The 26,661-nt window shown below is 46.1% G+C and overlaps 1 protein-coding gene across 7 annotated transcripts; it reads right to left on the reverse strand.

Annotated features, from left to right (window-relative positions):
• Positions 1–4,833: 4,833 nt before the first annotated feature.
• Positions 4,834–26,276, reverse strand: PRC1 (protein regulator of cytokinesis 1). 7 transcript variants are annotated; one of them, XM_036277908.1, is made up of 15 exons: positions 26,251–26,276; positions 22,901–23,033; positions 22,560–22,682; positions 20,348–20,581; positions 20,098–20,268; positions 19,454–19,603; positions 18,495–18,642; positions 17,371–17,507; positions 15,025–15,120; positions 13,602–13,748; positions 13,332–13,442; positions 7,459–7,569; positions 6,704–6,880; positions 6,342–6,383; positions 4,854–4,940 (listed from the first exon to the last, which is right to left on the reverse strand). In XM_036277908.1, the coding sequence occupies exons 1-15, from the start codon at positions 26,259–26,261 to the stop codon at positions 4,869–4,871; spliced, it is 1,863 nt and encodes a 620-aa protein (XP_036133801.1). In that variant the 5' UTR covers positions 26,262–26,276; the 3' UTR covers positions 4,854–4,868. The 7 variants fall into 7 exon arrangements, with proteins under 7 accessions (XP_036133806.1, XP_036133801.1, XP_036133803.1 ...); XM_036277911.1 differs by having other exon boundaries at positions 4,897–4,940; positions 6,781–6,880; XM_036277909.1 differs by lacking the exon at positions 4,854–4,940 and adding an exon at positions 4,962–6,218.
• Between the last annotated feature and the right edge of the window lie 385 nt (positions 26,277–26,661).

A 26,661-nucleotide genomic window follows, 5' to 3' on the forward strand; every position in this document is an offset into this window, starting at 1 on the left:
CTGCACACTCCCTACTGGGGATCAAGCTGGAAACTGGGGCATGTGCCCTGACTGGGAATCAAACCGGGACCTCTCATTCTACAGATGACATTCATCCAGAGCTACCAACTTAGCTTGTAACTCAAACACTGTGTAACTTATTAAGAGAGAGCTCGAAAGAGGGGGTGTGTGTGTGTGTGTGGCAGTGACAAGAGTGAGGCTGAGACTTCTTACTGTAGCCTTCTCCCACTCATAAATATGTCTGCACCCAGATCTTTATTGCCATGACACTGGTTAATAGTTATACACATTACACCTGTCCAGTTCCATATTGCAGCACTTGTACGTTGTATTTGCACGATGACAAAGGAGAAAAGGGTGGGGTGTGAAGCCTCAGGTTTTAGAACTTAGTGTGCATTTTTCTTAACTACCTTACGTCTCCCAAAGGCAGCTCTAGTTTGGAGAATGTGCTTGCTGTGTTGTTACCTTGGTTACCCACCTTCTGTATCTGTATCTCCCCCACTCCACCCCCAGCCCTGCCCACACACACATCAGTGCCTGGCGCACAGCAGGTGCTCACTCACTGCACTTTCAGTGCACAGACAGAACTGCCCTGTCGGAGGGGAACACAGACACACACATCAGTAGAACAGAGCCCAGAAATCAACCCAAACCTATATGGGCAATTAATATTTGACAAAGGTAGTCTCTTTGATAAATGGTGTTGAGAAAACTGGACCACCTTCTTACACCATACACAAGAATAAACTCAAAATGGATTAAAGACTTAATGTAAGACTCAAAACCATAAAACTCTTAGAAAATATAAGCAGTAAAAAGTGCTCATTATATATTTTTAAGCAAGTCTAATCATGTCACTCCCATTAAAAACCCTTCGTTGGCCCTTAGTTCCCATCTCTCTCCCCATCCTAGCTCCCTGTATCCTTGGAAGGCTTGTTTCTGACCCTGCAAGGAATCTACCCTCTGCCCCCAGGCCTTTCCACACTACTGCAGGCACTGGAACACATTCTCTGCCTCTTAACTCTTGCTCATCTCACATGCCCGACCTACAAGCTCCTCAGGGAAACCCTTCCAGCAAAGTGAGGCACCCCTAAAATGTGTCCTGGGACAACAGATCTCGTATTTAGAGCTCTGGCCATGTGCCTGGTGCTAGACTATGTCCAGCATGCATTGCGTGCAAGTTTCCTTTTTCCCACCTGCCCTCCTCCGTCCCTTAGTCATCTCACCCAGACTCAGACTTTAAATGCCACCTGCCCCAACGTCTCCCTGAGCTCCACACTCCTCCAGCCAAGGGCCATGGCCCAGCACAAGCACTGATTGCCACCCTCTGTACAGACCTGCCCCCTACTCTGTCTCTCCAGTGGCAGCACTGCATTTCCTGTGGCTCAGGCCCCTCAGAATCATTCCCCATTCCCCCCTTACTTCCCACCCACCCTGGTGCCCTACCCCTGAAGTCCTCAGCTCTACTGTCCAAGCAGACCCTGGATCTCACCACTTCTGACCATTTCTGCTTCCAGCTTCGTCCAAGGTGCTGCTACCCCTCACCTGGACAGCTAGTCAACTTCTGACTGGTTTCTCTGCTGCCACTCTCTGCCCCACCCTGTCCCCCGACTCAGTCTGTTCTCTCCCCAACAGCTCCATTAACTTAGCACCATAAAGCATCATCTTACTCCCTGCTTCAGAATCTTCCCACTGCCACTTGAATGTAACACAAAGCCTCACCATGGCCTGAGGCCCAGATCGCCTAGCCCAGCCTCCCTAGAGCTCGTCTGTCCCCACCTGCCTGCTGTGCTCCCGCCGCTGGTGGTCCGTCTGCCCACTGAATCAAGCCAGCCCACTCCAGCCACACCACCCGGGCTGGCCGTGCCCGCCTCACACGCTCTCCCCCAGCTGTCTGCAGGGCTGGCTACTTTTACGTCACTAAGGTCACCTCTTTGGACAAGCCTTCCCTACCACTTAGCTAAAGCAGCTCCCACCCCACCCCAGTGCTATCCCATTACCTGCTTTTACTTTCTGGACAGCACTTACCACCGCCTGGTATCGCTCCTGCTTGTTGTCCACCTCACCCCTCAGACCTGAGTGCTAGGAGGGCAGGGACTCTGCTGGATCTCCAGCCTGGTGAATTCTGGGGTTCAGTAGATGCTTGTTGACTTGGTGAGTGAAGGAATATGCAGACCACGTGACAGACACGTATTTACACAGGCTCACTCACCTCCATACTTCTGGTAAACTGCGCAGTGTTCCACCCATAACATCAAGACACACACACACACACACACACGATTTTCTGCAACATCTTACATTCCCACCAGCAATACAGACCCTGGCTCCCACTGCCAGGATAAGGCACACTTCATCATGTGTTCCTTTTTCTAGTCTACTCTCTCCTTCCCTCCCCCCAACTCTCTGCCCCTGTCCCTCCCTCTGGATTTTGCCGACTTCTTTAGTTTCTGCAGGAATCCACAAATATCAGGTCACTACAATACTTCTCCAGGGGATCACATCCTAAATTATATAAATGTCTCTTTTACTGTACACCTGTAAGTAACAATTTTCAATGTCCAGTATAACTGAAACATACAAATTGATGAAAAACATTAAAACCAAATCTCTACTTTTATTTTAAAATAAAATGCCACAGTTTCACCCTACAAAACCTAATCCTGCTTTCAAATACCAATGAAACCACAAGTTTCCTAAGGTTAATTCATTCCTTTATACATTAAAACTTAGGCTTTTTCCCTCTCAAAATCCTTTTTTATCAGCCCTGGCTGGGTAGCTCAGTTGGCAGCAGCATCATCTCTGTACACCAAGATGGCTGGTTTGATCCCCATTTGGGGCAAATACAAAAATCAGCCAGTGCCCAGCTGGTGCAGCTCAGTTGGTTGAGCACTGTCCCATGCACCAACAGGTCACTGGTTCGATTCCTGGTCGGGACACATGCCCAAGCTGATGGTTGGATCCCTAGTAGGGGGCGTGCAGGAGGCAGCTGATCAATGTTTCCCTCTCCCTCTCTTGTCCTCCCTAAAAATCAATAAAAGCATATTAAAAATATCAACCTGTGAATGCATAAATAAGTGGAACAACAAATTGATATTTCTCTCAATCCCTTCCCCTCTCTAAAAATCAATGAATAAAGTTATTAAAAATCCTTTTTATTAGATTGAGATGTTCTTCATTTACACATACATAAAACAATATTTTAAAAAATCTCTCTCTCTCTCTCTCTCCCTCTCTTCCTCCTCCTCTCCCTCCTGCTCTATCTGAAAATGCAAAAGTGTCCTCGAGTAAGGATTAAAAAAGAAATTATACTCCTGCCCCACCTGGTATGCTAAGTGGTTAGAGCATCGGCACTTAAGGGTTGTGGGTTCGATTCCCAGTCAAGGGAAGGGTATGTACCTGCGTTGCAGGTTCGATCCCTGGCCCTGGTTGGAGCACATGGGAGGCAACCAATCAATGTGTCTCGTACATCAATGTTTTTCTCTTTCTGTCTCTCTTCCCCACATTCTCCCTCCCTTCCATTATCCCTAAAAATCAATGGAAAAAATATCCTCAGGTGAAGATTAACAATAAAAACAAACAAGAAAAATTTCTCCTAAGTAGAAATTTTTCTTTCTTTTTTTTTTAATCCTCACCCGAGGACATTTTTCCATTTTTTGTTCAGGTAGACTGGGAGGGTGAGAGAGGAACAGAGAGAGAGAGAGAAACATCGATGTGAAAGGAACACATCGAGTGGCTGCCACCCGCACGACTGACCAGAGCCAGGGACAAACTGCAACCGAGGTACATGCCCTTAGCGGGAACCGAACCCGGGTCTCTGAGGACCGCAGGCCGAGGCTTTAACCGCTGAGCCAAACCGGCCAGGGCCCAAGTAGAAATTTCTGCTTTCCACAGACCAAACCAACCAAACCTAAAATTTGAAAACACATAATTTTTTAATACAAGTACACACATTTTTATTTATCCTTTACAATATATTTATATTTAAAACCAGGACACGTATATACGACTTAACAGGAGGGCCCCTGTGTGCAGATCTAGCCACACTGGGAACTTTGGGAACCATTTAGTGCTCTGACAGCAGCACTGTGCGGGCGGAGTAGGAATAAATAATAGTGCTTTTGGGAGAATCGTAGTGACCAACAAGGTAGCTAACGGGGCCTCACTGTGTATACCACAGCGGGAACAACTCCCCAAGGCGGACATGTGCAAAGTTCTACATCTCCCCAACAACCTCAGGCATGGTAGGCACAGGTATTGGGCAGGGGTAAGGGTGGGGGGTGCTGGACACAGAAAAACTGAAGAACTAGAGGTGAAACAAGCATGTGTTCATACCACGTTCATACAGTTTAACAAAGGAGCTACGGCCTCCCTGTCACATCCTTGGTAGTAGGTCAGGCAATCTCAACTTCTGACACACAGACACTTATCACGACGAAGGCTGCCTGTGTTGTGGGGACAGACCTTTAGGTGAGGGCAGAGCTATCATAGCTACAGCATTACTTGAACATCCCTAAACAAAAAATATGTTAATTGCTAATTACACATGTACAAGCTAAAATTACTTTGTGTCCCACACCCCAAGAAAGGGAGTCAGTCATCTTACAGTGGAGACACACCAGCCCTTGCTCGTGCTTCAGCAAGTGCAATCGGGAAGAGGACAGTCAAGTTCCACATGCTGAAATCTGCGCTTACTGCTATGAGCCAAAACAGCGTCTAAGGACCCACTACACCTATGGTGGACTGTCATCTCTAAGAACGTCAGGCCCACGGTAATGGGACCTATCCAGGGTTTCAAGCATACCTAAACACGAGAAATTAAAGCCACCCCTGTATAATTAGGTCCAGCCTAGGCACATCAGGGCTTCTTAGGAATGGATGTTGGTTGAATTGAGGATTCGAGAAGTAGCATCAGATTTGGAGGCCTTTGAAAGTTCTCGCTGTTGAAAAATAAACATCATTAGTGACAACATCCCCTCATGCATGCCCACCCCTGAAAGCATGGGTTAAGTGTCAGCATAAGGCCTCACGAGGGCTGTTTCCCAGACACAGGTGTACAGCACAGGCTGTGTTAGGAGCAGATGGTGAGGCACTCTGAGCACCATTCTATTAGTGGCAGATTAAGCATGTGACCCTTTCCCTCAGCCAGAAGAGAAATTCCTTATACTTCACAAGCTGGGTAGGCAACAAGCTTTGGTGTTTGAGTCCTTTATAAAACAATGGGCCAGACCATATATCTACCAATCCCTGGGGCTGAGGGACTTGTAACCTGCTGGTGATTTGATCTCATGCTGGAGCACATGGTACAGAGAAGATAAAGCATGGATGACCACGAGAAAGACAGACGTTAGTAGAGGTCAGTCTACTGGCTTCAGTGCTGCCTGGTGGAGTTTGCCACCCACAGTAACCAAAACCATAGGAACCTCCTTAGGCTTAACCATAGGTAGGCAGATACAGTTAAGCTCCAAGTGGATGAAACAGGGCTGGACTGAGCAAGCCAAAAAACACCTGGACCCTCGGTCCAGCCATCAGCTAGCCAAAGCAACACGCACCCCCTTCTGCAAATAGAACCCCACCAGTCATGTAATTTGAAAAAAGTACCCAAATATGAAGCTAATTCCACTGCTCAAACGAGCTATAGCCATGGACAACTGGGCCATTCTCCATCCCTGCAGCAAGAAGAGAGTGGGCACCCTCGCCTGTAACTCAGCATCTCCCAAGGGCAAGGCAGCCTCACCTCTCAACAGGAAGATACTGAGAGAAGAGTATCTTCTCTCATTAAGTAAAGGGCACTAGGAGCTGAAGAACATTCATGTGCTTTAGCAGCTCAATGTGGTAGAAATAGGCAAAGGCAAGGAAATGAGCATTGGCTAGCTCAGAGTGGGGTTAGTAAGGCATATACTCCAGGACATAATCATCACGCAGGCCAAGAACCTCGTTATAAGCAGCACACAGCTGGGGCTCCCCTCCCCAGGTGATGGGGCCGCTCTTCTTTCCAGCATGTGGGAGGCCTCTGATGTCATAATCGGGGATGGTAAACGTTTTCCCTCGTGAAATAACATGATACAAAAACTTTGCCTGACTTTCGGTGGGGCTGAGAATCCAATTCAAGTCTGAACGAGTTTTCTTGTTAATCGGCAGGTTAGTATGTTGGGAGCTGAAGCCAGTTATTGCTTATGCCATCTGTATTGGCAATTCTTGTTTCCTCTGCAAAGGTCCTGTGGTAGCACAACTGATGATTACTGGTTAGTGTAGCTCTGTGCCCAGATGGGAATGAAGCCAGCAGACGACAGATTGGTTTGAAAAAGGGACATGTGACATGCAGGGGTTGCCATACAGACCTGAAGCCCAACAGTGGAGCTGTCTGAGAGGGATGGATCCTTCTAAGAACAGAGAATTAAGACAATTACCAAGAACTCCACCAAGAGAGCACCAGGGCAGTAATTAGAAGGGTCACCTCCTGCAGCCAGGGAATGGTATTTCTTAAGCAGAAGGATCCAGGTTAAATGTCTACTTGCTGCTGTCAACTTCCTTCCTATATCCCCCCCTGAAATCACCCCCACTCCATACCATGGTCAAGGCAGGAAAGGGATTCTCAGCCTCCAAAAAACTCTCTGAAGAGCCTGGGCACCCTTGGGAAGATACCCACTGCCCCAACTGTGTGCTCCCCAGAGATTGGCAGATATTAGAAAAGGTCAATTACCGCAAACTCAGAATAGGTGCTGGCAACAGAATTAATGCTGAAGTTGTGCTGGAGGGGGGCTGAGCTGGGGTACCCACCGCTCAGCAAACTGCCATTGAGCTCCAGGTTCTCCTTGTCAGCTCCATGCCGGCCAGCACGAGGGTTTTTTTTCCCTGAACAGGTAGACGTGAGGACCGGCTATAAATAGAGAGTAGACCAAAGTGTTATCCTTATGATGACCAACCACACACACACACAGGCTGATACCATCTTTACAGTACTCATGTGTGTATAATCCTACATGATACTTCTGGTGTAAAAAAAAAATTGAACTCAATGATTTGCAGAACACCTACTTTGAGCATCGTCTGTAAAATACTTGAAGAACTGAACACAGTAGTGCAGAGACTCCCCACCTATCTCCTTAAGGGAGAGTACCTGACTGTCTAGTGACCCAGTGTCAGGGCTGGAACCCACGTGCAGGGCCCTTGCTCAGCAACTGGAGACCTGGCTTTGAACTGAGCCTATGGAGACCACCACCTCTCTTCAGCTTCCCAGTCCTGTCCCAGGGCTTCCCCATGACACTAGTGGGGCTCAGCATGACCATTCTCTCTTTCTCATTTGTTTTTTCCAGATTAACCAGCTTGTATCTGTCAACTCTCAGCATCTCAATGATTGAATCCAGGGATCTTAGAAACTGGAACAAGTAGGTGGGGCCTCCAGATAAACAGGATAGGGTGGTCCTGGGGGCGTGTTTGTGCGTAGAGCTTACTAACCTTGCTGCCAGAAGGTGGAAGTCGAGACACTGGGGAGCGGTAGACTGTCCCTCCAAAGGCAGGCCGAATGCTGCTGTTGGCGGTGGCATTGGACATGATGGTAGTGTTCAGCTGAGGAGAAGAACAGAGATTACTCATTCAAATAACATGCTCAGCATCCCATCCCTAAACTTCAGAGAAATGAGTACAGGAAGCAGTTTAGAAAGATGCATTTCCATAAAGAGCTTTAAGGAAACCTGTGAAAGTGTTCAAAGCCTATTTATGTCCAGCACATGGAGCTATAAGATGGTATACCCTTCTGTTTCTAAAACTGGATAGACACCTATCATATGATCCAGCCCAGGAGAAATGAAAGCATTGCTCCATACAAAGGCTCAGACATAAATATTTATAGCAACTTTATCTGTAATAGCCAAAAACCAGAAACAGACCAAAATATTAATTGACAGGTGAATAGATAAGCAAACCATGCTAAAGTCATACAATGGACTACTGCTTAACAACAGAATGTAGTGACCTGCTGAAACAGCAACCAAGTGATGAATCTCTCAGAAATTATGCTAAATGAAAGAAATTATGCTAAGTGAAAAAAAAAAAGCCATACTAATATGTGTCTATATATATAGAATGTTAGAAAATGCAAATTACTCAATAGGTAGATTAAAAACCTTAAATGGCTAGCAAAACTATTCAAATACAAGACACAGACTAGGAAATTCAACACAGGAAAACATATCTGGGTGGCTTCAGGTCATAGATGGAGTATTTACAAAATACAGTAAGTATAAGCCCTAAAGAAAACACTGAAAACATTTTGACTGCATTATAGTGAAGAACTTCTGTTCATTGACGAAACACCATAAAGAGTAAAAGGACACAAGACACAAGTGAATATTGGGAAAAGCTACTGTAACACAACTGTCAGCAAGTAGCATCCAGAACATAAATACCTACAAACTTTGTAAGAAAGAAACAGATGTTTACTTCATTAGTAATTAGAGAAATGCAAACTAAAATCATAATGAGACATTGCTTCAGACTCATCAGATGAACAAAAATTTAGAAGTCTGAAAATACCATGTATTAGGCACTGCCACGGGAGCACACATATCATAACCACAGATTGCACGACTAGTGCAGCTGAAACTTCAAAACATATGAGTGCAGGCCTTCCAGTCAAGATGGCAGAGTAGGCAAACACCGTGCTTGCCTCCTCCCATGACCACATCAAAATTACAACTACACTACAGAACCACTATCTGAGAACTGCCTAGCTCACCAGAAGTCTATGATGAAGGATATACAGAAGCGATATCGAGATTGGTCAGGGAGCAGAGAGGACGAACGGGCAGGTCCCACACCCATGTGTGGGTTGATAACTGGTAGGGACAGCTCAGCTGTGGAGGTTCTCCTCTGAGGAGTCAGAGGTTCCAGCCCCAAACCAAGCCCCAAAACCCAGGGTTTCGGGGACAAGAAGAGATGTTCCCATAACTTCTGTTTGTGGAAACCAGCAGGGATTGTGGGTGAGTAAGAAACAGGGCTTCTGGAGTCCCAGGCATTCCTCTTAAAGGGCCCCATGCATGGATGTACTCAGACTCACTGGCTCTGAGCCCCAGGCTGGGGCAGGAGTTCAAAAGCACCAGAAACATGGGGAATAACTGAATTGTTTGGCTTTGAGGCAGCAGCTCAGGGGGCAACTCTTTCCCAGAGTTTCAGTGGAGGCCACTGTTTCTTTGCTGAGCCTCCACCCTGTGGGCGCAGATGTACACCATATCTGAGCCTCCATCAATTTAACACCTTCGCCCTAGTGATTCTAAGACCCCACCCCAAATTTTGGGCCCACTCAAGCCGTTTCTAGTGGCATTTCCATACAAATGGCCCGTCTTGGCTCATGATGTGGACTATCCTAAAATGTTTTCAAGGTCCACAAACCCCAAACAAGAACCATTGGCCTCAGCATGTCCCATATTTCTTGCTAAGCAGCCCCAAGCTTGGCACTAGGGGCAGCAAGCTTCAGTTCACAGATTGGCCCATTCTGGGCACCTTCAAGCCCAGCAAACAGTACCAATCATCTGTAGATCACTTTGTATCTCATGCTGGGTAGCCCTGGGCAGGATATAATCAGATGACGTTTGCCTGCACCTTCCGGGAGACCCCAGAGCCAGTGCACCCAGGGGAAAGCTTCAGACCATGCCAGACCACCACCCAAGCACCTCCATGAGCAAAATCAACAGGTGGATTTGGCAGGGACCAGAGGCCGGCTGAAATGAGGCCTCCTCTGTGGGGTGGGCCCTGCACAGCAACTTCTCCCGTATAGTTTCAGCTGGTCCTCACTGCCAGTCAGCCTGGGGGTCAATCCCCATCAGTGGCATGCCAACAGCAATCAAGACTCAACTACAGTCCAGCTGGTGTGGCTCAGTGGCTGAGCATCGACCCATGCACCAAGAGGTTGCTGCTTCGATTCCTGGTCGGGACACATGCCCAGATTGTGGGCCTGATCCCCAGTGAAGGGCAGGGGCATGCAGGAGGCGGGCAATCAATGTTCTCTCTCATCGATGTTTCTCCCTCTCCCTTCCTCTCTAAAATAAATAAAGAAAAAGAAAAAAAAAAGACTCAACTACAACAGGAGGGGGCACACAACCCACACAGGGTGGAGGTGGGGAGTATATCTGGGACACCCAGCTCAGGTGACCTGGGAGGCTGCACCATCGGGGCCCACAGGACATCTAATACATAAGGTCACTCTACTGAGACAGGAAGACACAGCAGCTCTATCTAATACATAGAAACAAACACAGTGAGGCAGCCAAAATGAGGAGACAAAGAAATATGTCCCAAATAAAAGAATAGGACAAAACTCCAAAGAAAGAATTAAACAAAAGGGAGACAAGCAACCTACCAGATGCAGAGTTCAAAACACTGGTTATAAGGATATGCAACAAACCGCTGAGCCAAACCAGCCCAGGCAGCTTATTTCTCAACAGAAACTTTGCAGGCCAAAAGGGACTGGCAGCAAATATTCAAAGTGATGAAAATCATGGACATACAACCAAGACTATTCCACCCAACAAAGCTATTTAGAATCCAAAGATGGATAAAGAGCTTCCCAGACAAGAAAAAACTAAAGGATTTCATCACCACCAAATGAGTATTACAAGAAATGTTAATGGGTCTTTTTTAAGAAGAAAAACAAAATATCAAACATATGAATAATAAAATGACAATAAATACTTATCTATCAACAATTACTATAATTACAAATGGATTAAATGCTCCAATCATAAGACATATCTAGCCTGAAAGGATAACAAAACAAGACCCTTCCATATGCTGTCTACAAGAGACCCACTTCAGATCGAAAGACACAAACAGAATGAAAGAAGATTATTTCATAAAAATTGAAATGGAGGTTTCAAAAAAGCTGGCATAGCAATACTTATATCAGACAAAACAGACTTTAAAATAAAGGCTATATAATAAGAGTCAAAGAAGGACCCAGCAATTCTATTTCTACTTCAGCAATTCTGGGTATTTATCCAGAGGAACCCAAGACACTAATTCAAGAAGACATATATTCATTACAGCATTATTTACAATAGCCAAGATATGAAAGCAATCTAAGTGTCCATCAATAGATGAATGGATAAAGAAAAGGTGGGCGCGGTCGGTGTGGCTCAGTGGATTGAGCATCGTTCCCTGGACTGGGCACTTGCCTGGGTTGTGGGTTCCATCCCCAGTAGGGGGCGTGTAGGAGGCAGCCAATGGATGTTTCTCTCTCATATCAGCGTCTCTCTCTCTCTTCCTTCCTCTCTAAAAAATCAATAAAAACACTACATATATATGTGTGTGTGTGTGTGTGTGTGTGTGTTTAAAGGTATATATATATATAATAGAAAGAAAGAAAAGAAAGAAAAGAAAGAAAGAAAGAAAGAAAGAAAGAAAGAAAGAAAGAAAGAAAGAAAATGTGGTATATACATATAATGCAATATGACTCAGCCATAAAAAAGAATGAAATCTTGCCACATGCAACATGGATGGACCTAGAGCATATTATACTCAATGAAATAAGCCAGTCAGAGAAAGAAAAATACGGTAAGGTTTCACTTACATAGCAAATCTAAAACAGACCTATAGATACGGAAAATATTTTGACGGTTGCCAGAGGGGAGGAGGGTTGAGAGGCTGGGTGAATGGTGAAGGAGTTAAGCAACACAAATTGGTAGTTACAAAACAGTCATGGGAAGGTAAAGTACAGCACAAGGAATATAGTCAGTAACACTGTAATAACTATGTGTGGTGCCAGGTGGGTAATAGACTTATCAGAGTGATCACTCATTAAGTTATATAAATGTTTAATCATTGGGTTGTATAATATTTTATTAGTTTCAGGTATATATCAACTGTAATTTAAAAATAAAAGTAATATAACCTTGGCCAGATAGCTCAGTTGGTTAGAGCATTGTCCCAATACACCAAGGTTGTGGGTTTGATCTCCAGTTAGGGCACAAACAAGAATTAATCACTGAATGCATAAATAATTGGAACAACAAATCAATGTTTCTCTCTCTCTCCCTTCCTCTCTCTAAAGTAAAATTTAAAATAAATAAATTAAATAAAAATAATTAAAAACCAGAAATGGCCCTGACCAATGTTTCACTCTCACATTGTCCCCCCGCCTCGTTCCCTTCCACTCTCTCAAAAAAAAAAAATCACTGGGAAAATATCCTCAGGTGAGGATTAACAAAAAAATAAATAAAATTTAAAAATAGTAAATTAAAAAACAAGAAATGGCCCTGGCTGGAGTTGCTCAGTGGTTAGTGTTGGCCCAAGGACCAAAGGGTCATGGGTACAATTCCAGGTCAAGGGCACGTACCTGGGTTGCAGGTTCGATTCCCAGCCCTCGTTGGGGCACATGCAGAAGGCAACCAATCTATGTGTCTCTTTCATATTGATGTTTCTCTCTCTTTCCCCCTCCCCACCACCCTCTCTCGAAAAAAAAATATCTTCAAGTGAGGGTTAACAAATAGTAAAAAAATCCAAAATATGCCCAGGTTGTGGGCCCAATCCCCAGTGCAGGAGGTGGCCAATCGATGTTCTCTCTCATCAGTGTTTCTCTCTCTTTCTCCCTCTCCCTTCTCCTCTCTCTAAAATTAATAAGAAAAAAATTTAAAAATAAAAGATCAAAAAAGAAAAAAAAATTCATCACATTATTTTCATTGTAATAGTAAACAAAAGGGGAAATAGTTTCATAAAATGTCAAGCAGACAGAATTAAGTGGCTAATAATAAGCATGTATTTGAAGAAAGTTTGATGCTATGAAGAACCCAAAACCAATACAAAATAGGCGAAAAGGCAGAAATCAAAATTACATAATGTGATCTCTATTTGTAAACATACATTATTTTTAAAAGCAAGAAAAAAAAATATTCTCAGTAGTCTTCTTGGAGTGATAGTACAGGTGATTTTTAAATGTTTTTTGTTTGTTTTGTTTTGAAGAGAGAGTGGAAGACAGGGAAAGAGAAAAACATCGATGTGAGAGAGAGACATCAATTGGTTGCCTCCCGCACAACCCCAACAGGGGCCAGGGATTGAACCTGCAACCCAGGTATGTGCCCTTGACTGGAATCAAACTTGAGACCCTTTGGTCTGTGGACACTCTAACTGCTGAGCCAAATCGGCCAGGGTTAAATGTTTTATATGTTACAAAGTATGAGTAGAGGGAGAAGGGAAATAATGCTTCCCTCTCAAATGAACTCAATTGAAAATCAAGAAAAACCCTTTTCCGTATCTGCAGGGCAGAAGGCAAGAGATAGCCATGAGCCCTGGCCTCCACAGGCCCTTGTCACTAGTGGTCCACGGAGCCTCCTGTTTACCTTGCGCACTTTCCCTGGTGTGGTGGGTGTCAGTCCTCGCCGCTTATTTGGTGTTCTGGGAGCACTGCCATATAGCATCTCTGTCTCTGTCTGCTTCTTGTTCTTCAGTTGCTGTGTGAAAGACAGAAGCAACAGTGATACATCCCAGGGAGAAAACAGGTCTAGGGTGGAGCCAGAAATCTGGTGCCAAATCTCTGTACCATGGGCACTGGCAGAGTCTGGGCTGCTCACATGACCACCCTTCCCTCTTCCCCAAAAGGGTTCACTTACCCTTTCCTGCCTGGCTCGCTCTTTCTCTAATCGATGCATCTCCCACTGTTCAGTCACATACTCCATGAATTTCTGTCCATTTACCACAAATGCCTTTGAATGTTCCTGTTCCCACATTTCAATCTGGGCCTTCAATTCCTCTTCCAGCTGAGACCAGACACAAGGACATGTTATTTACTTCAAATCTTTGGTGTGAAGCCCAAAGGAAATGATTTCCCCCAAAAAAATGATTCCTCCTTCCCCACAGCATCACTAGGCTGACTTTAGGGAGCTGGACCCCCTTGGGAAAAGGTCAGAGTAGCCGAAAATCAAAGGCGAGGGATGGTTTCACAGTACACACGAAAGTGGGAAATGCGAGGACAGTGTTGCCTCTGAGGTTCTGGTGCTGAAGTGAGAGGAGCACCAGGGGGACCAACAACATCCAAGAGACAGTGTGCAGTTAGAGCAGCACGTTCTGGGCGCCAGCTTGAATCTACCTCCTACAGCTGTGAAAAGGTGGGCAAGCTACTTAAGTTCTCAGTGCCTCAACTTCCTCATCTGTAAAAATGCAAAGCACTTTGAAATAATATCTGGCTCTTAAATAAGTGCTATTATTAATTATTATTAAAATAGAGCCCTGGCCAGTTTGGCTCAGCGGTTAGAGTGTCGGCCTGCGGTCCGGAGAGACCCGGGTTCGGTTCCCGCTAAGGGCACGTACTTCGGTTGCAGTTTGTCCCCGGCCCTGGTTGGTCGTGCGGGTGGCGGCCACTCGATGTGTCCCTTCACGTCGATGTTTCTCACTCTCTCTCCCTTCCTCTCTCTCCCTCCCACTCTATCTGTACAAAAAATGGAAAAATATCCTCGGGTGAGGATAAAAAAAAAAAAAGAGAATAGTACTTAAGCCCCCAGAACTTGCTAAAGAGCTTGCTTTGTGTTATCAGCTGAATTATGCCCCCCTACCCCATTCATATGTTGAAGTCATAACTCCAATGCCTGAGAATGTGGTTTTATTTGGACATAGAGGTGATTAAGTTAAAATGAAGTCATTAGGGTGGATCCTAAACTATTGGGAGCCTTATGAGAAGAGAAAATGTGGCCACAGACACAGAAGGAAGACCAGGCGAAGACACAGGGAGAAGATAACCAACTACAAGCCTAAGAAACCAGCCCTGCCTAGGGCTTGATCTCAGACTTCTAGCCTCCAGACTTACGAGAAAATAAATGTCTGTTGTTTAGGCCGCCCTGTCTGTGATATTTTGTTAAGGCTGCCCTAGAAAATGAATACATCTTGATATTCAGTCGCTTATGCCAGGAAGGCCCAGTACTACTTACTATCCTTGATTAACTTTTAGAGAAGATAGTTTGGGGCAAATGATTCAAAGCAAAGAATATACAAAAAGTGAGGTATTTTGTAGCTAAACACCGAAACGCTTAACAATATTACCTTAGGGAGTGTTTTCTGGAGCCTGGCTCGTTGCTTTTCCTCTTTTAGCAGATTTCCTCCACGATTTGTAAATCGGCTTGGATCTGACGCTTTTCTCTGTGAAAACACATTTTAATGAGAGTACACGCAGGACAGGCAATGAGACAGTGACTTCTGCTAAGACTCCTTGCAGTCATACTTGGACTGCATCAAGGAGACTTTGAGTTTTACATTCCCACTCCCTCTCAGCAGTGAGGAATGGAGGGGCTTGGGTATGAGCACATCCATTTGGGTGCAGGAAAACTAGTGTTTCTTTTGTCATCTAGAAAGGAAGACAGCTTCAGTATTTAACACACAATGTCACTGGTTCAAATGTCAAAAGATTACATGTTACCTACAGGAAATGAACTATGTGGAGGGCCAAGAGGAAGGTCTACCCTCAGAGAGTTTGGTGGGCATTCCTACTTCTCCACTCACTCCCAGCCCACCGAGACAATGCAGTTTAAATGTGCAAGGTTAAGGGTTACAGATAATCTGGTTTTCATTAAATCAACCCTCACAAAATGGACAAGTAAAAAAATGTAGCATGTTAGGTTTCTTGTTCTTTTTAACTTTTCTGGGTTTTTTTGTTATTCTATCATGTGTATAATATATCAAAAGAGTAACATAACATATAACTTGTAAATATAAATTAGGGGCAGATCATCAGAAAAGTACAGAACCAATCTTGACAACTCGCTAAGCTTGTAAAGAAATTCCACTTTCCTTGCAGCCCGCTCGGCTGCTGATGGCCTAAAAACAACTAAAGGGAATGGTAATTAGTCTCTATTTTTCTTAAATACTGGCATGTCAACAAGGGTTACTTATTTGGCTCTTCACTAACATTTACTCCTCCTCCTTCGTGCTTTCAAACAGAAGGAAGGAGTAACTGAGGGCAGAGTCATCTGTTCTTCAACAGCTGTAAGATTTGGCAGTTCTCTCCTCTTCTGAGGTCTGGTTTCCTATAAACGTGAAGGAGTTGAACTCCGGACTCCCTGAAGGACCCTTCAGGCTCTAACAGGGCCAAGCACGAACGTGAGAACAAGTCTGCTGGAAATTTATGTCCACCATGCCTCCTCCTAGTCTCAGCCCTGAGCTCTAAAATGCTCTGAGGGAACCAGTCTGTGTTATGTCAACCAGGAGAAAAGGAATTCAGTATACAAATGTACACCAACACCCAGGCAATTTTCTAAGAACATAGCAAAAGTCGGTAGAGAATAATCAGTTGCCTGGCCCAATATCCGCTCTTCTCTCCCTCTTAGTAACAGAGCCCGAATTTCTCTGTGGCAGCAATACCACCAGCCTCACCAGTGTGGCATGTGAGCAGAGATGCTGGGATGAGAGCCTGGGAGGAGCCCTTGGAGGTGCTGGAGAGACAGTGCCCTCTGTGTCCCTTCCTCCACAATGCTGCCTGAAAGCTCTGCTGGGCTCTCTAGGGACAACGTAAACCTAAGGTTAAGGTCCACCACTGAGTGGTAGGGGCGCCATGAGCTGGAGAAGCCTGCGACCTCACTGACTATGGAACTACCACACTTGCCCTGCACTGCCTCCCTCTGAACTTCCTTTATGCCTGAACCTTTTATCTTTTTTATTTTCTGTTGTTAACTCTCACCCAAGGATATTTTTCCAGTGATTTTTAGATAGAGTGAAAAGAAGGAAGGGAAGAAAAGAGGGAGGGAGAGAGAGAGAGAGAGAAACATTGATATGAGAGAGACACATGCATTGGTTGCCTCCCACACAACCCCGAACGGGGCTGGGGATTGAATCTGCAACCCAGGTACGCGCCTTGATTTCGTAATCAAACCCATGACGCTTTAGTCTGTGGGCCGACAAGCCAAACCTGCTAGGGCCAGAAACTTTTATCTTATGTAAGCCAGTTGTTTAGGTTTTTTCTCGTATATGTTCCTGTACACGAGCCTCACAAATACAGATGGGCCAGCAGTGATTCAGAGACTTAATGAAGACAGGGTATTAGAAACCTAGGAAAGAGCCCTGGCTGGTTTAGCTCAGTGGTTAGAGTGTCAGCCCAAGGACCAAAGGGTGGCAGGTTGAATCCCAGACCTGGTTGGGGTCATGCAGGCTCCATCTCCAGTAGGGGACGTGCAGGAAGCAGCCAAGAGATATTTCTACTCTCCCTCTCCCTTCCTCTCTTTGTAAAAATCAATGAAAATTCATTAAAAAAAAAAAAGGAAAAGTATCCTCGGGTGAGGATTAACAAAAAAAAAAAAACAAGAAAGAGAAAAGGAGACTGGACTCTGACTCTATAAAGGACATGCTTTCATCACACTTCATCATCCTCTAAGAAACCAGAGGAAATTAGGGCAGTACCTCAAACTCTAAGAAGAGCCTCCAGCTTTCTTCCCACTTCTGCACACCTTCAAAAAGTTCTTTGTGGACCTCATAGTAGTTTTTTAACCGCACAACCTCAGCGTCATGGAGCTGGAGCAGACCTTCTGTGTAGTCCTCTGCAAGATACAGGCCCAGTAGTTTTTTTAAAGTTCCTCTAGTGTTTAGTATCTTAATTTACTAACCTCTCATCCCCCTACAATGGAAATAGGTTATTCTTTACTATATTAAAAATGTTACATGAATAAGTATACATTGTGGGTAATAAAGGCCTGGTTTGTCACCATCAGCCTGGCAGGACTAAGGAATAAGGGCCTAGGGTGTGCACTAAAATGACTGATTCTCAAACCTCTGTGTCATCTCTCACCTTCTCTTAGGTTTGTTCATATTCTTCATTTCTACCCTGCCCAGTAGTGGCTTGGGTCAAAGAAAATGTACCAAATGTGGAAATTAGCAGACAGCGCATCTTTATATTCAGTTTAGGTTAGACTAGAATTCTGTTGGGCTCTGGGGCCAGACTCTGTGAGTCAAATGTGAGCTCTGCCCTTTACCTGCTGTGCCTCTGGCTCAAGTTGCTCAACATTTATGCACATTTGTGCCCTCATCTCTTGACTTGGGATCGAAATAATAACAAGTTTGACATTGCCCGGCTGGTGTGGCTCAGTGGTTGAGCATCAACCCATGCACCAAGAGGTTGCCAGTTCAATTCCAGGTTGTGGGCCTGATCCCTGGTGAGGGGCATGCAGGAGGCAGCCAATCGATGTTCTTTCTCATCATTATCTCTCTCTCTCTCTCCCTTGCTCTGTCAAATCAATAAAGAAAAAATATAAAAAGTTTGACATTGCACCTAGCATAGAATAAGCAAGCATCTGATATTGATAAACTAGAGCTTCACAACTAGAGGCTACAGTGATATGCTACTTCAGAAATCTAGACATCCCTTATTTCCCAGTAGCATTTGCAAATGCTTTTATATAGAAATAATAATTTATGCTAAATGGCTCAAAAAGATAGTTAGATTTGTTCAGCAGAGAAAGTACTTCCTGGTGAACATCTGCACTTCCTTACAAGTGCAAGCCACATAAACGCATCGCTCTTGTACTAACCATCATAGTAAGCAGCAAAAGCTTGTCTCTGCTCCTGGCTGTAGAAACACTGGTCCCAATACTTAGCCAGCTCCAGTCGTATTGCCTCAATCACTTTCTTCATGTTTTGCATTTTCAGTTCTTCCAAACGATCCACTTCTAACTGCAGCTGAAGCACAGATATCTATTAAAGGTGTCTGTTATACCTTTACATTCACGGAACTTAGCAAAAAAAAAAAAAAATTTCTTTCTTTTTTTGTTAAGCCTCACCCAAGGGTATTTTTCCACTGATTTTTAGATACAGTGGAAAGGAGGGGCAGGGGAGACATATATTGGTTGCCTCCTGCACGACCCTGACCGAGGCTGGAGATCAAACCTGCAAACCAGGTATGTGCCCTTAACTGGGACTCGAACCCACAACCCTTTGGTCCATGGGCTGACATTGTAACTGCTGAGCCAAAATGGTCAGGGCAAAAATCTTCCCCTTTAAATAAAACTACGGCCCAGTTGGTGTGGCTTAGTGGCTGAGCGATGACCCATGCACCAAGAGGTCGCCAATTCGATTCCCAGTCAGGGCACATGCCCAAGTTGTGAGCCAAATCCCCAGTAGGGGGCATGCAGAAGGCGGCCAATTGATGTGCTCTCTTATCAATGTTTCTATCTCTCTCTCCCTCTTCCCTTCCTCTCTCTGTAAAAATCAATAAAGAAAAAATACTTTTTTAAATAAAATAAAACTATAGCACAAAACCACAGATGCAAGTTAATGCTCTTTCCAACAATGCTACCAAAGGAGCAACCAATCAATGTTTCTCTTCCTCTCTCACCCTCCCTTCCACTCTCTCTAAAAATCAATGGAAAAAGTATCCTCGGGTACGGATTAACCAAAAAAGACTTGCTCACGGCAGAAGTTGCTCAAGGCATGAGATCAGACATAAAAATGCTATAGAGACTGCTGACCCAGAACCCAATGGGTTTCCTACCGCTTTCTTAACCTTGACCTTCGACCCAGTCATAACCATGGCCACAGCTTCTCTCTCTTCTTCTGGTATTTGCAACCTGTCCCAGAGCTCCCGGATCTGAGCACGCAGCCCCTCACACACTGCTTCGTTTTGTGATTTTCGCATTTCCAGCTGTAGCAAGGAAAGACAGTGGTTACGGAAAAGGCTAACAGTACAGAGGCTAGCCCTCTGGCCTCCCACAAAGAAATATCTGGATCCACAAGCCGAAGAAGCACTTTTATAAGATTGTGAAGAGGAATGTTTTCTTGACTACTGAACACAAACTGTAAGACTGTCATTATGGGAGGAAACCAGACCCCAAGTTTTAGGATTCAAATTTTGAATTAAAAAAATTTGTTTTTCATTTAAACACTAACTTGATGACTATTATTTCACCCATAATTTCAGTTTCACATTCTTAGAGCTACATATGAATTAAGTTTTTTGTTTAAAAAATTCAAGGTTGTATATCATACAATACTATCTTTATCCTCCCTCATTCTCTTAACTTACACTGGGGCTCCTTATGTAACACTTCAGATTAAAAAAACCAAAACTCTCACTTTCTTCAAATTGCTGGGTACTATGGATTTGAGATCCCAGGCCAAATTCTGAGTAGACATTACCTGCTGTAGCAGCTTTTGCAGTGCTGCAATATTCTCCAAAGATAAACAAAAGGCATCTTCATCTTCACATACTACATCTCTTTCGAAGCTCGTGTCTGGGGTGTGTTCTAATTCTTCCATACACAGTATGATCTGTCTCTTTATGTTGACAAACTCCTCACGCCGAGATACCTGTAAAAGAAAATGATTATAAGATACCTATAGGAAAGTCAAACCAACTTTTAAGGAAGTTTGGATGCAACCAGTATACCTTTGTTTCCCTCAAAGTTGCCACATGTTGTCTGAACTGGTTCAGCTCTTCTAAGCTGGGAACAGAGTCACTGTCAATGTCATAGTGTGGCATGCAAAGAACTTCACACAGTTCTTGATCTTGTTCTTGAAGTAGTTTCAGTTCACGTTTTCTCTCCTTTTTCTGTTTGCGCATCAGTTCTACCTGAGTGCGCAAATCCTTTTCTAGCTGCAAGATGGTTGGCTCTCCTTCTTCCTGTGTAAGACGATATCCCACTGTTACAAGGTTCCAAGTAGACTTCCTCAAAGGAAGAGTAGGACAACAAAAGAGGGCTAAATGACAGACTTTTAGTTAAACTTACAAATAAGTCAATTCATGGATAACAGAATACGGCACAGAGGGTCCCCTAAGGAAGGTCCCCGGCTAAGGGAGGGTACCAGGGCATTTTTGCCAGAAGTGTAACCTGTTGGAAAGCTTGCTCTGAGTTAGCTATAGGGGTACACTTAGCTCACAACTAAATGCTCATGCCAATTACCCAAAGAATATCACCTAACTGGTAAAACACAATGAGTACTTCTTGCTCTACTCCTGACAAACAAAAAACAAAAAAAAGAAGGGGGCTGTAATATGTCCTATAGATTTTACTCAACACTGGTGAACTAAGAATGGTTACGTAATTTAAGGGCAATGTATCATGGTACATCTACCTTCTCACCTGATTTTACATTGAAAGCAACAAAAATAAATAAAAGACTCAATAAACTGTCCAAAATCCATGATATTTCTGTTGGTTTCAAGAAACTCCACTGATTGCCCTTGGTAGTCAGGTATGAATTATTCTTAATCCTTTAAAGGCAAGTCTCCCCCCTCCTAGGCTGACTCCATTCCAGTCCCTGACTTGTGCTGGACCACAACACAGCGGCCTCTCAGCCAGGAACACACAGTCATGGCATGCTCCAAACTCAGTCGTGCTCTCCTGATACCCAAGCTTTGGAAACATTTCTTCTCAAGTGGCAATTTTAGCTGGTTCAGTTGTGTGCAGCTTTTACTTATGGAGCCCACAAAGGCAGGGTTTTGGGTAACTTTCCCTTATGTCACTCATCACTTTTGCTTCCTAAGTAGCTTTTTTCACTTTCTTGCAAAGAAAAAAACGGCACAGTATCATCATCTATGCCTAACTTTTCCTCAGAGTTAAAAAAAATATTTTAGCCCTGGCCGGTTTGGCTCAGCGGTTAGAGCGTCGGCCTGCGGTCCGGAGAGACCCAGGTTCGGTTCCCGCTAAGGGCACGTACTTCGGTTGCGGTTTGTCCCCGGCCCTGGTTGGTCGTGCGGGTGGCAGCCACTCGATGTGTCCCTTCACGTCGATGTTTCTCTCTCTCTCTCCCTTCCTCTCTCTCCCTCCCACTCTATCTGTACAAAATATGGAAAAATATCCTCAGGTGAGGATAAAAAAAATATATATATATTTTATATGCCCCACAGACTAATACCAAGAGGAAGTGTGTTTTCAATGAAAGCCTGGCACCATTCATTAGCTCCCTCCCGGGAGCATGCCCACATCTTTGTCATCTCAGATGTGCATCTCCTGAACTCCAAGAATCTCCACGAGACTCAGAGCCAAGGGAGCCATGGGTAGCAGCAGCTTCTCCCAGGCCCCCTTTTCTCTGACTTCTCAGTGAGCTGAAGCAGCTCTGCCTAGGTCTCTCCTATTGCTGCTTCTATCCTAAGCCCTTCCCTTGTTTCACTATCCCCAGCTTTAAGAAACAAACTCTTAATAAATAAATAAACGAACAAACTGCTCCACCTCTCAACAGGGCAACTCTTTTTTTAAATCCTCACCCGAGGACATTTTTCCATTTTTTATTCAGACAGAGTGGGAGGGAGAGAGGAAGAGAGAGAGAGAAACATTGACGTGAAAGGGACACATCGAGTGGCTGCCACCTGCACAACCCAACCAGGGCTGGGGACAAACTGCAACCCTTAGCGGAAACCGAACCCGGGTCTCTCTGGACCGCAGGCCAACACTCTAACTGCTGAGCCAAACCAGCCAGGGCTCAACAGGGCAACTCTTTACATAAGTAAAAATAACTGCTGGAACTGGTTGACTAGGCAGCACATTTTCCTCACTTCTCATGTCCAGGACCACCCTGACACAAAAACTTTCCACTGTAGCCCCAAGGCAAAGTTCCTTCGTAAATCTCAGACCCAAACAGGAGTACAAGACCCAGTGTACCTGAAATGGCTCAACCTGCAACTCGTTGCACAGGGTAGCCAACTCTTTTTGACAGTTGGCTATGCTTTTAATGAGCCTTTCCTTCAGGCTTTCCTCTTCAGCAATCATCATATCCAGGAGGTCCTACACGAGAGAAAACAGTCCATAAAAGTTTGGAACCAATGAGGACAAAAACCCCATATCAACAAATAACACCAAAAAAACAATAATTTCAAATTTTTAAAGACTTAGAAACCAGGAAGAGCCTGTGATTTCTCAGTGTTACTTTGATATGCTATCTCAGATGAGACACCAACATCCTTACCCATGAACCCCTGCAAAGACACCAGCACTAAACTCACCTTGATGTGCTTATGTACAACCTCAGTTCGTTGTAACCGCTGGTCCTCAGGAATCCCAATTAATTCCCATATTTCCCGAAGATGATTCAGGGCCTTTTGGAGACATAGTATGGACTCCTCTGCAATCACCTCACTGAAAAGCAAAAGAGAAACCTGCTGCATGAGCCACTGCCTCTCACACACTAAAAGAAGTATTTACAAGAACAAATTTACTGTTAGAATATGATCCTGGTTTCTCTGACCCATTCCAATGAATATACCTACTGGTTTCTGGGAGTGAAGCAACAGAATTACTAAATAAGGTTTGTTGGGAAACTCTCATAGAGGAGTCTGTTTTTATTGTAGAAAGCCAGGTCACCTTAAGAAGGGTTGTAGAATCAACAAGGAAATAGTGACCCTGAACAACACACTAGATTAGATGGATTTAATTGACATTTACAGAACATTTTACCTCAAAGCTGCAGAATATACATTTTTCTCAAGTGCACCTGGGACACTCTCATAAATAGAGCATGCTAGGACACAAAAATAAGTCTCTACAAGTTCAAGAAGACTGAGATCATATCAAGCATCTTCTCAGATCACAACGGCATGGAAGTAGAAATCAACTACAATAAAAACACTTAAGCCTTGGCTGGTTTGGCTCAGAGGTTAGGGCGTTGGCGCATGGACCAAAGAGTCCTGGGTTCTATTCCAGCCAAGGGCACGTATCTTGGTTGTGGTTCGTCCCCGGCCCCCGTTGGGGTCGTGTGGATGGCAGCCAGTCGATGTGTCTCTCTCACATCAATGTTTCTCTCTCCCTCCCTCCTTCCCACTCTATCTGAAGATAAATAGAAAAATATCCTCTATATCCTCTGGTGAGGGTAAAAAAACAAAACAAAACAAACTCTCAGCAAAGTGGGAATAGAGGGATCATACTTCAACACAATAAAGGCTATCATACTCAATGGGCAAAAACTAAAAGCATTTCCCAGGAACAAGACAGGGATGCCTGCCTTCACCACTCTTATTCAACATAGTGCAGGAATTCTTAGCCACAATGACCAGACAAGAAAAAATAAAAGCCATCTAAATTGGAAAGGAGGAAGTAAAACTGTCATTCACAGATGACACGCTATTGTACATAGATAGAAAGCTCTAAAGACTCCACCAAAAAAACTACTAAATTTAATAAATGAATGCAGCAATGTAGCAGAATACAAATTAACAGCTAGAAATTGATTGCATTTTTTTTTGTTTTTATCCTCACCCGAGGACATTTTTACATTTATCTTCTGATAGAGCAGGAAGGAGAGAGGGGGGATAGAGAGAGAGACACATCGAGTGGTCGCCACCTTCACAACCCAACCGGGGCGGGGGCTGAACCGCAACCGAGGTTCGTGCCCTTAGCGGGAACTGAACCCGGGTCTCTGGTCCGCGGGCGGATGCTCTAACTGCTGAGCCAAACTGGCCAGGGCTTGATGGTATTTTTATACACCAATAATAAACTCTCAGGTAGAGAAACAAACAAAAATTCCCATTTATCATTGCAACAAGAAAAATTAAGATACTTAAGAATAAATTTAACCAAGGAGGTAAAAGACCTGTACTCGGAAAACTACAGGACACTGAATAAAGAGAGAAAGATATAAACAAATGGAAGAATATACTGTGTCCATGGCTTGGAAGAATTAACATCATTAAAATGTCCAGCCCTGGCCAGTTTGGCTCAGCGGTTGGAGGGTTGGCCTGCTGTGCAGTGCAGCGTGTTGGTGCCGGCGGGCGCAGCTGGGTGGCAGTGACGGGCAGGCCAGGGGGGAGGGGCCGCTGGCGCTGCAGTGAGCGCTTGGGGCTGCTGGGGGCGATGGGGCACCTACCAAAAAAAAAGTCCATACTGCCCAAAGCAATCTATAGATTCACTGCGACCCCTATTAAAATACCAATGGCAGCCCAGCTGGTGGGGCTCAGTGGATTGACTGTCGTCCCAATCCACTGAGAGGTCCTGGTTCGATGCCAGGTCAGGGCACGTGCCCGGGTCGTGGGCCCAATTCCCAGTGGGGGACATTCAGGAGGCAGCCAATCCATGTTCTCTCTCATCGATGCCTCTCTCCCTCCCTCTCCCTCGCTATAAAATCAATTTAAAAAATTATTTTAAAAAATAAAAAGAGGGTCTTGTAATTCTAAGTATGAGCCTCTAATTCTATTCTTCCAGTAAAAACAAACAACAGAACCCCCCCACACACACACAGAGAACCCCAAATGGGAAAGAATGGAGATCGGTACGGGACCCCAGAGCCACACGGGGAGCGGCAGGGGTGGCAGGGGCACGGCGGATCCTGTGGAGTGCCCCCCGAGAGGAGAGGGGAAACTGAGGCCTAGAGTGGGAGCGGACCAGGCAGGTAGCTCAAAGCCCTCCGGCCGTCCTCCTCCTGTGCCCCTTAGGGGGTGTCCAACCTAGTACGGGGACTAGGGAGGCGGGGGAGGAACCCAAGTGGGTGCGAGCCCCCCGGTGAGACACAGGTGGCTGGGGGCACCCTGGGGCCCAGCAGCCCTGCCCAATGGCCACACTGGCTGCTGCTGTCGGCCCAGTGGAGTGGGCACGTCGGAGTGACATGGGGCTCTGGCCACTTACGGCCAGGGGAGCCCTCCCGGGCGAGCCGGAGGGAAGAGGGGGCCAGCAGGGGCAGGGCGCGCCTAAGCGGGAAGTCACTGGTGTCAGGGAGAGCAGGTGAATGGTGCGCGTGAGAGGGGGGCCGGGGCGGGGCAGGCAGCGAGCTCGGGCCGCTGGGGGCTGGGGGCTGGGGGCCGGGGGCTCAGGCCGGGCCGCAGCCAGCGGGCGCCCCCCGGAGCCGCGCCAGCGCCACCCGGGCTCGGAGCCCCAGCCGGAGGGCTGCACCGCCCACAGCACCACCTGGTGCAGCTGCCACCTTACAGGCCAGAAAACAACGGCCCAACCTCGTCCACAGTCACGAGCTACGACCGGACAGCGGGACGACGCTTCTGGTCCCGCCTTCGGGTCGGGCGCTGTCTGGGGAGCCGGGCCCCCGGGAAAGAACCGCGGCCGCGGAGTCTCATGCGCACGGAAGCCAAGCTGCTCCCCGTGCGCGGCGGGGCTGCGGCTGCGCCCGGGCACACGGAGACGGTCAACACCCACTGCCCGCTCCACTTGGACAAACGGGACACGCCGACACCGGGGCCCAGGGCTCCGCGCGAGCCCTCCGAGCCGACGCGCCTCCGGGGCCCGCTCCCCGCGCGTCCCTCTCCGCCGCCAGCCCGGCCCGGCGCGCCCGGCCTCAGCTGGGCGCGGGCTGAGGGGACACCCTGGCTCCGGCGAGGAGGGCCTCTGGAGGCCCGCACCCCTCAGTTCCCACCTTCTCCTCATGGCGGACGTTCCCGGCAACCGGACGTCGCGGTCCACGACTTACTCCACTCGGAACCGAGAGCTGCAACCAGCAACCAGCACCGGCGAGTTCGCGCTGCATCTGCCACCAGGCGAGCCGTTAGGCAGCCGCGGGATTTCAAACCAAACACGGAGGCGGGGCAGCCCTGCGATTGGTGGCCTGTCCTGTCGCTCTTCGTGAAAGCCCGCCCTCGCCCCGCCCCAGAGACGTGTCGCGAGTGCGCAGTCCGGGCTTGGCTGCGGGGAATTCCGGGATGGGATCGCCTCCGGCGCCTGCGCTCGGCCACGCCCGTGAGTGGATCGCTTCCCGTGCTGGGCTAGAGATGACACTGTGCGAGAGGAGCGCGCCCTTTAGTGGACCCCGCCCTGCCCCTGGGCGGCG

This window comes from Molossus molossus, unplaced genomic scaffold (genome assembly GCF_014108415.1).
Source record: "Molossus molossus isolate mMolMol1 unplaced genomic scaffold, mMolMol1.p scaffold_m16_p_24, whole genome shotgun sequence".
Classification (NCBI taxonomy): domain Eukaryota; kingdom Metazoa; phylum Chordata; class Mammalia; order Chiroptera; family Molossidae; genus Molossus; species Molossus molossus.

Bases quoted from the DNA above. Each gene is read 5' to 3' on its own strand.
- PRC1 (XM_036277906.1), bottom strand. The intron at 19,604-20,097 runs GTAATGTCTACT...TCCTTGCTACAG, and splicing joins TGCAAAAGCTGCTACAGCAG to CTGGAAATGCGAAAATCACA. The intron at 6,384-6,703 runs GTAATTGACCTT...CTCTGTTCTTAG, and splicing joins GCACCTATTCTGAGTTTGCG to AAGGATCCATCCCTCTCAGA.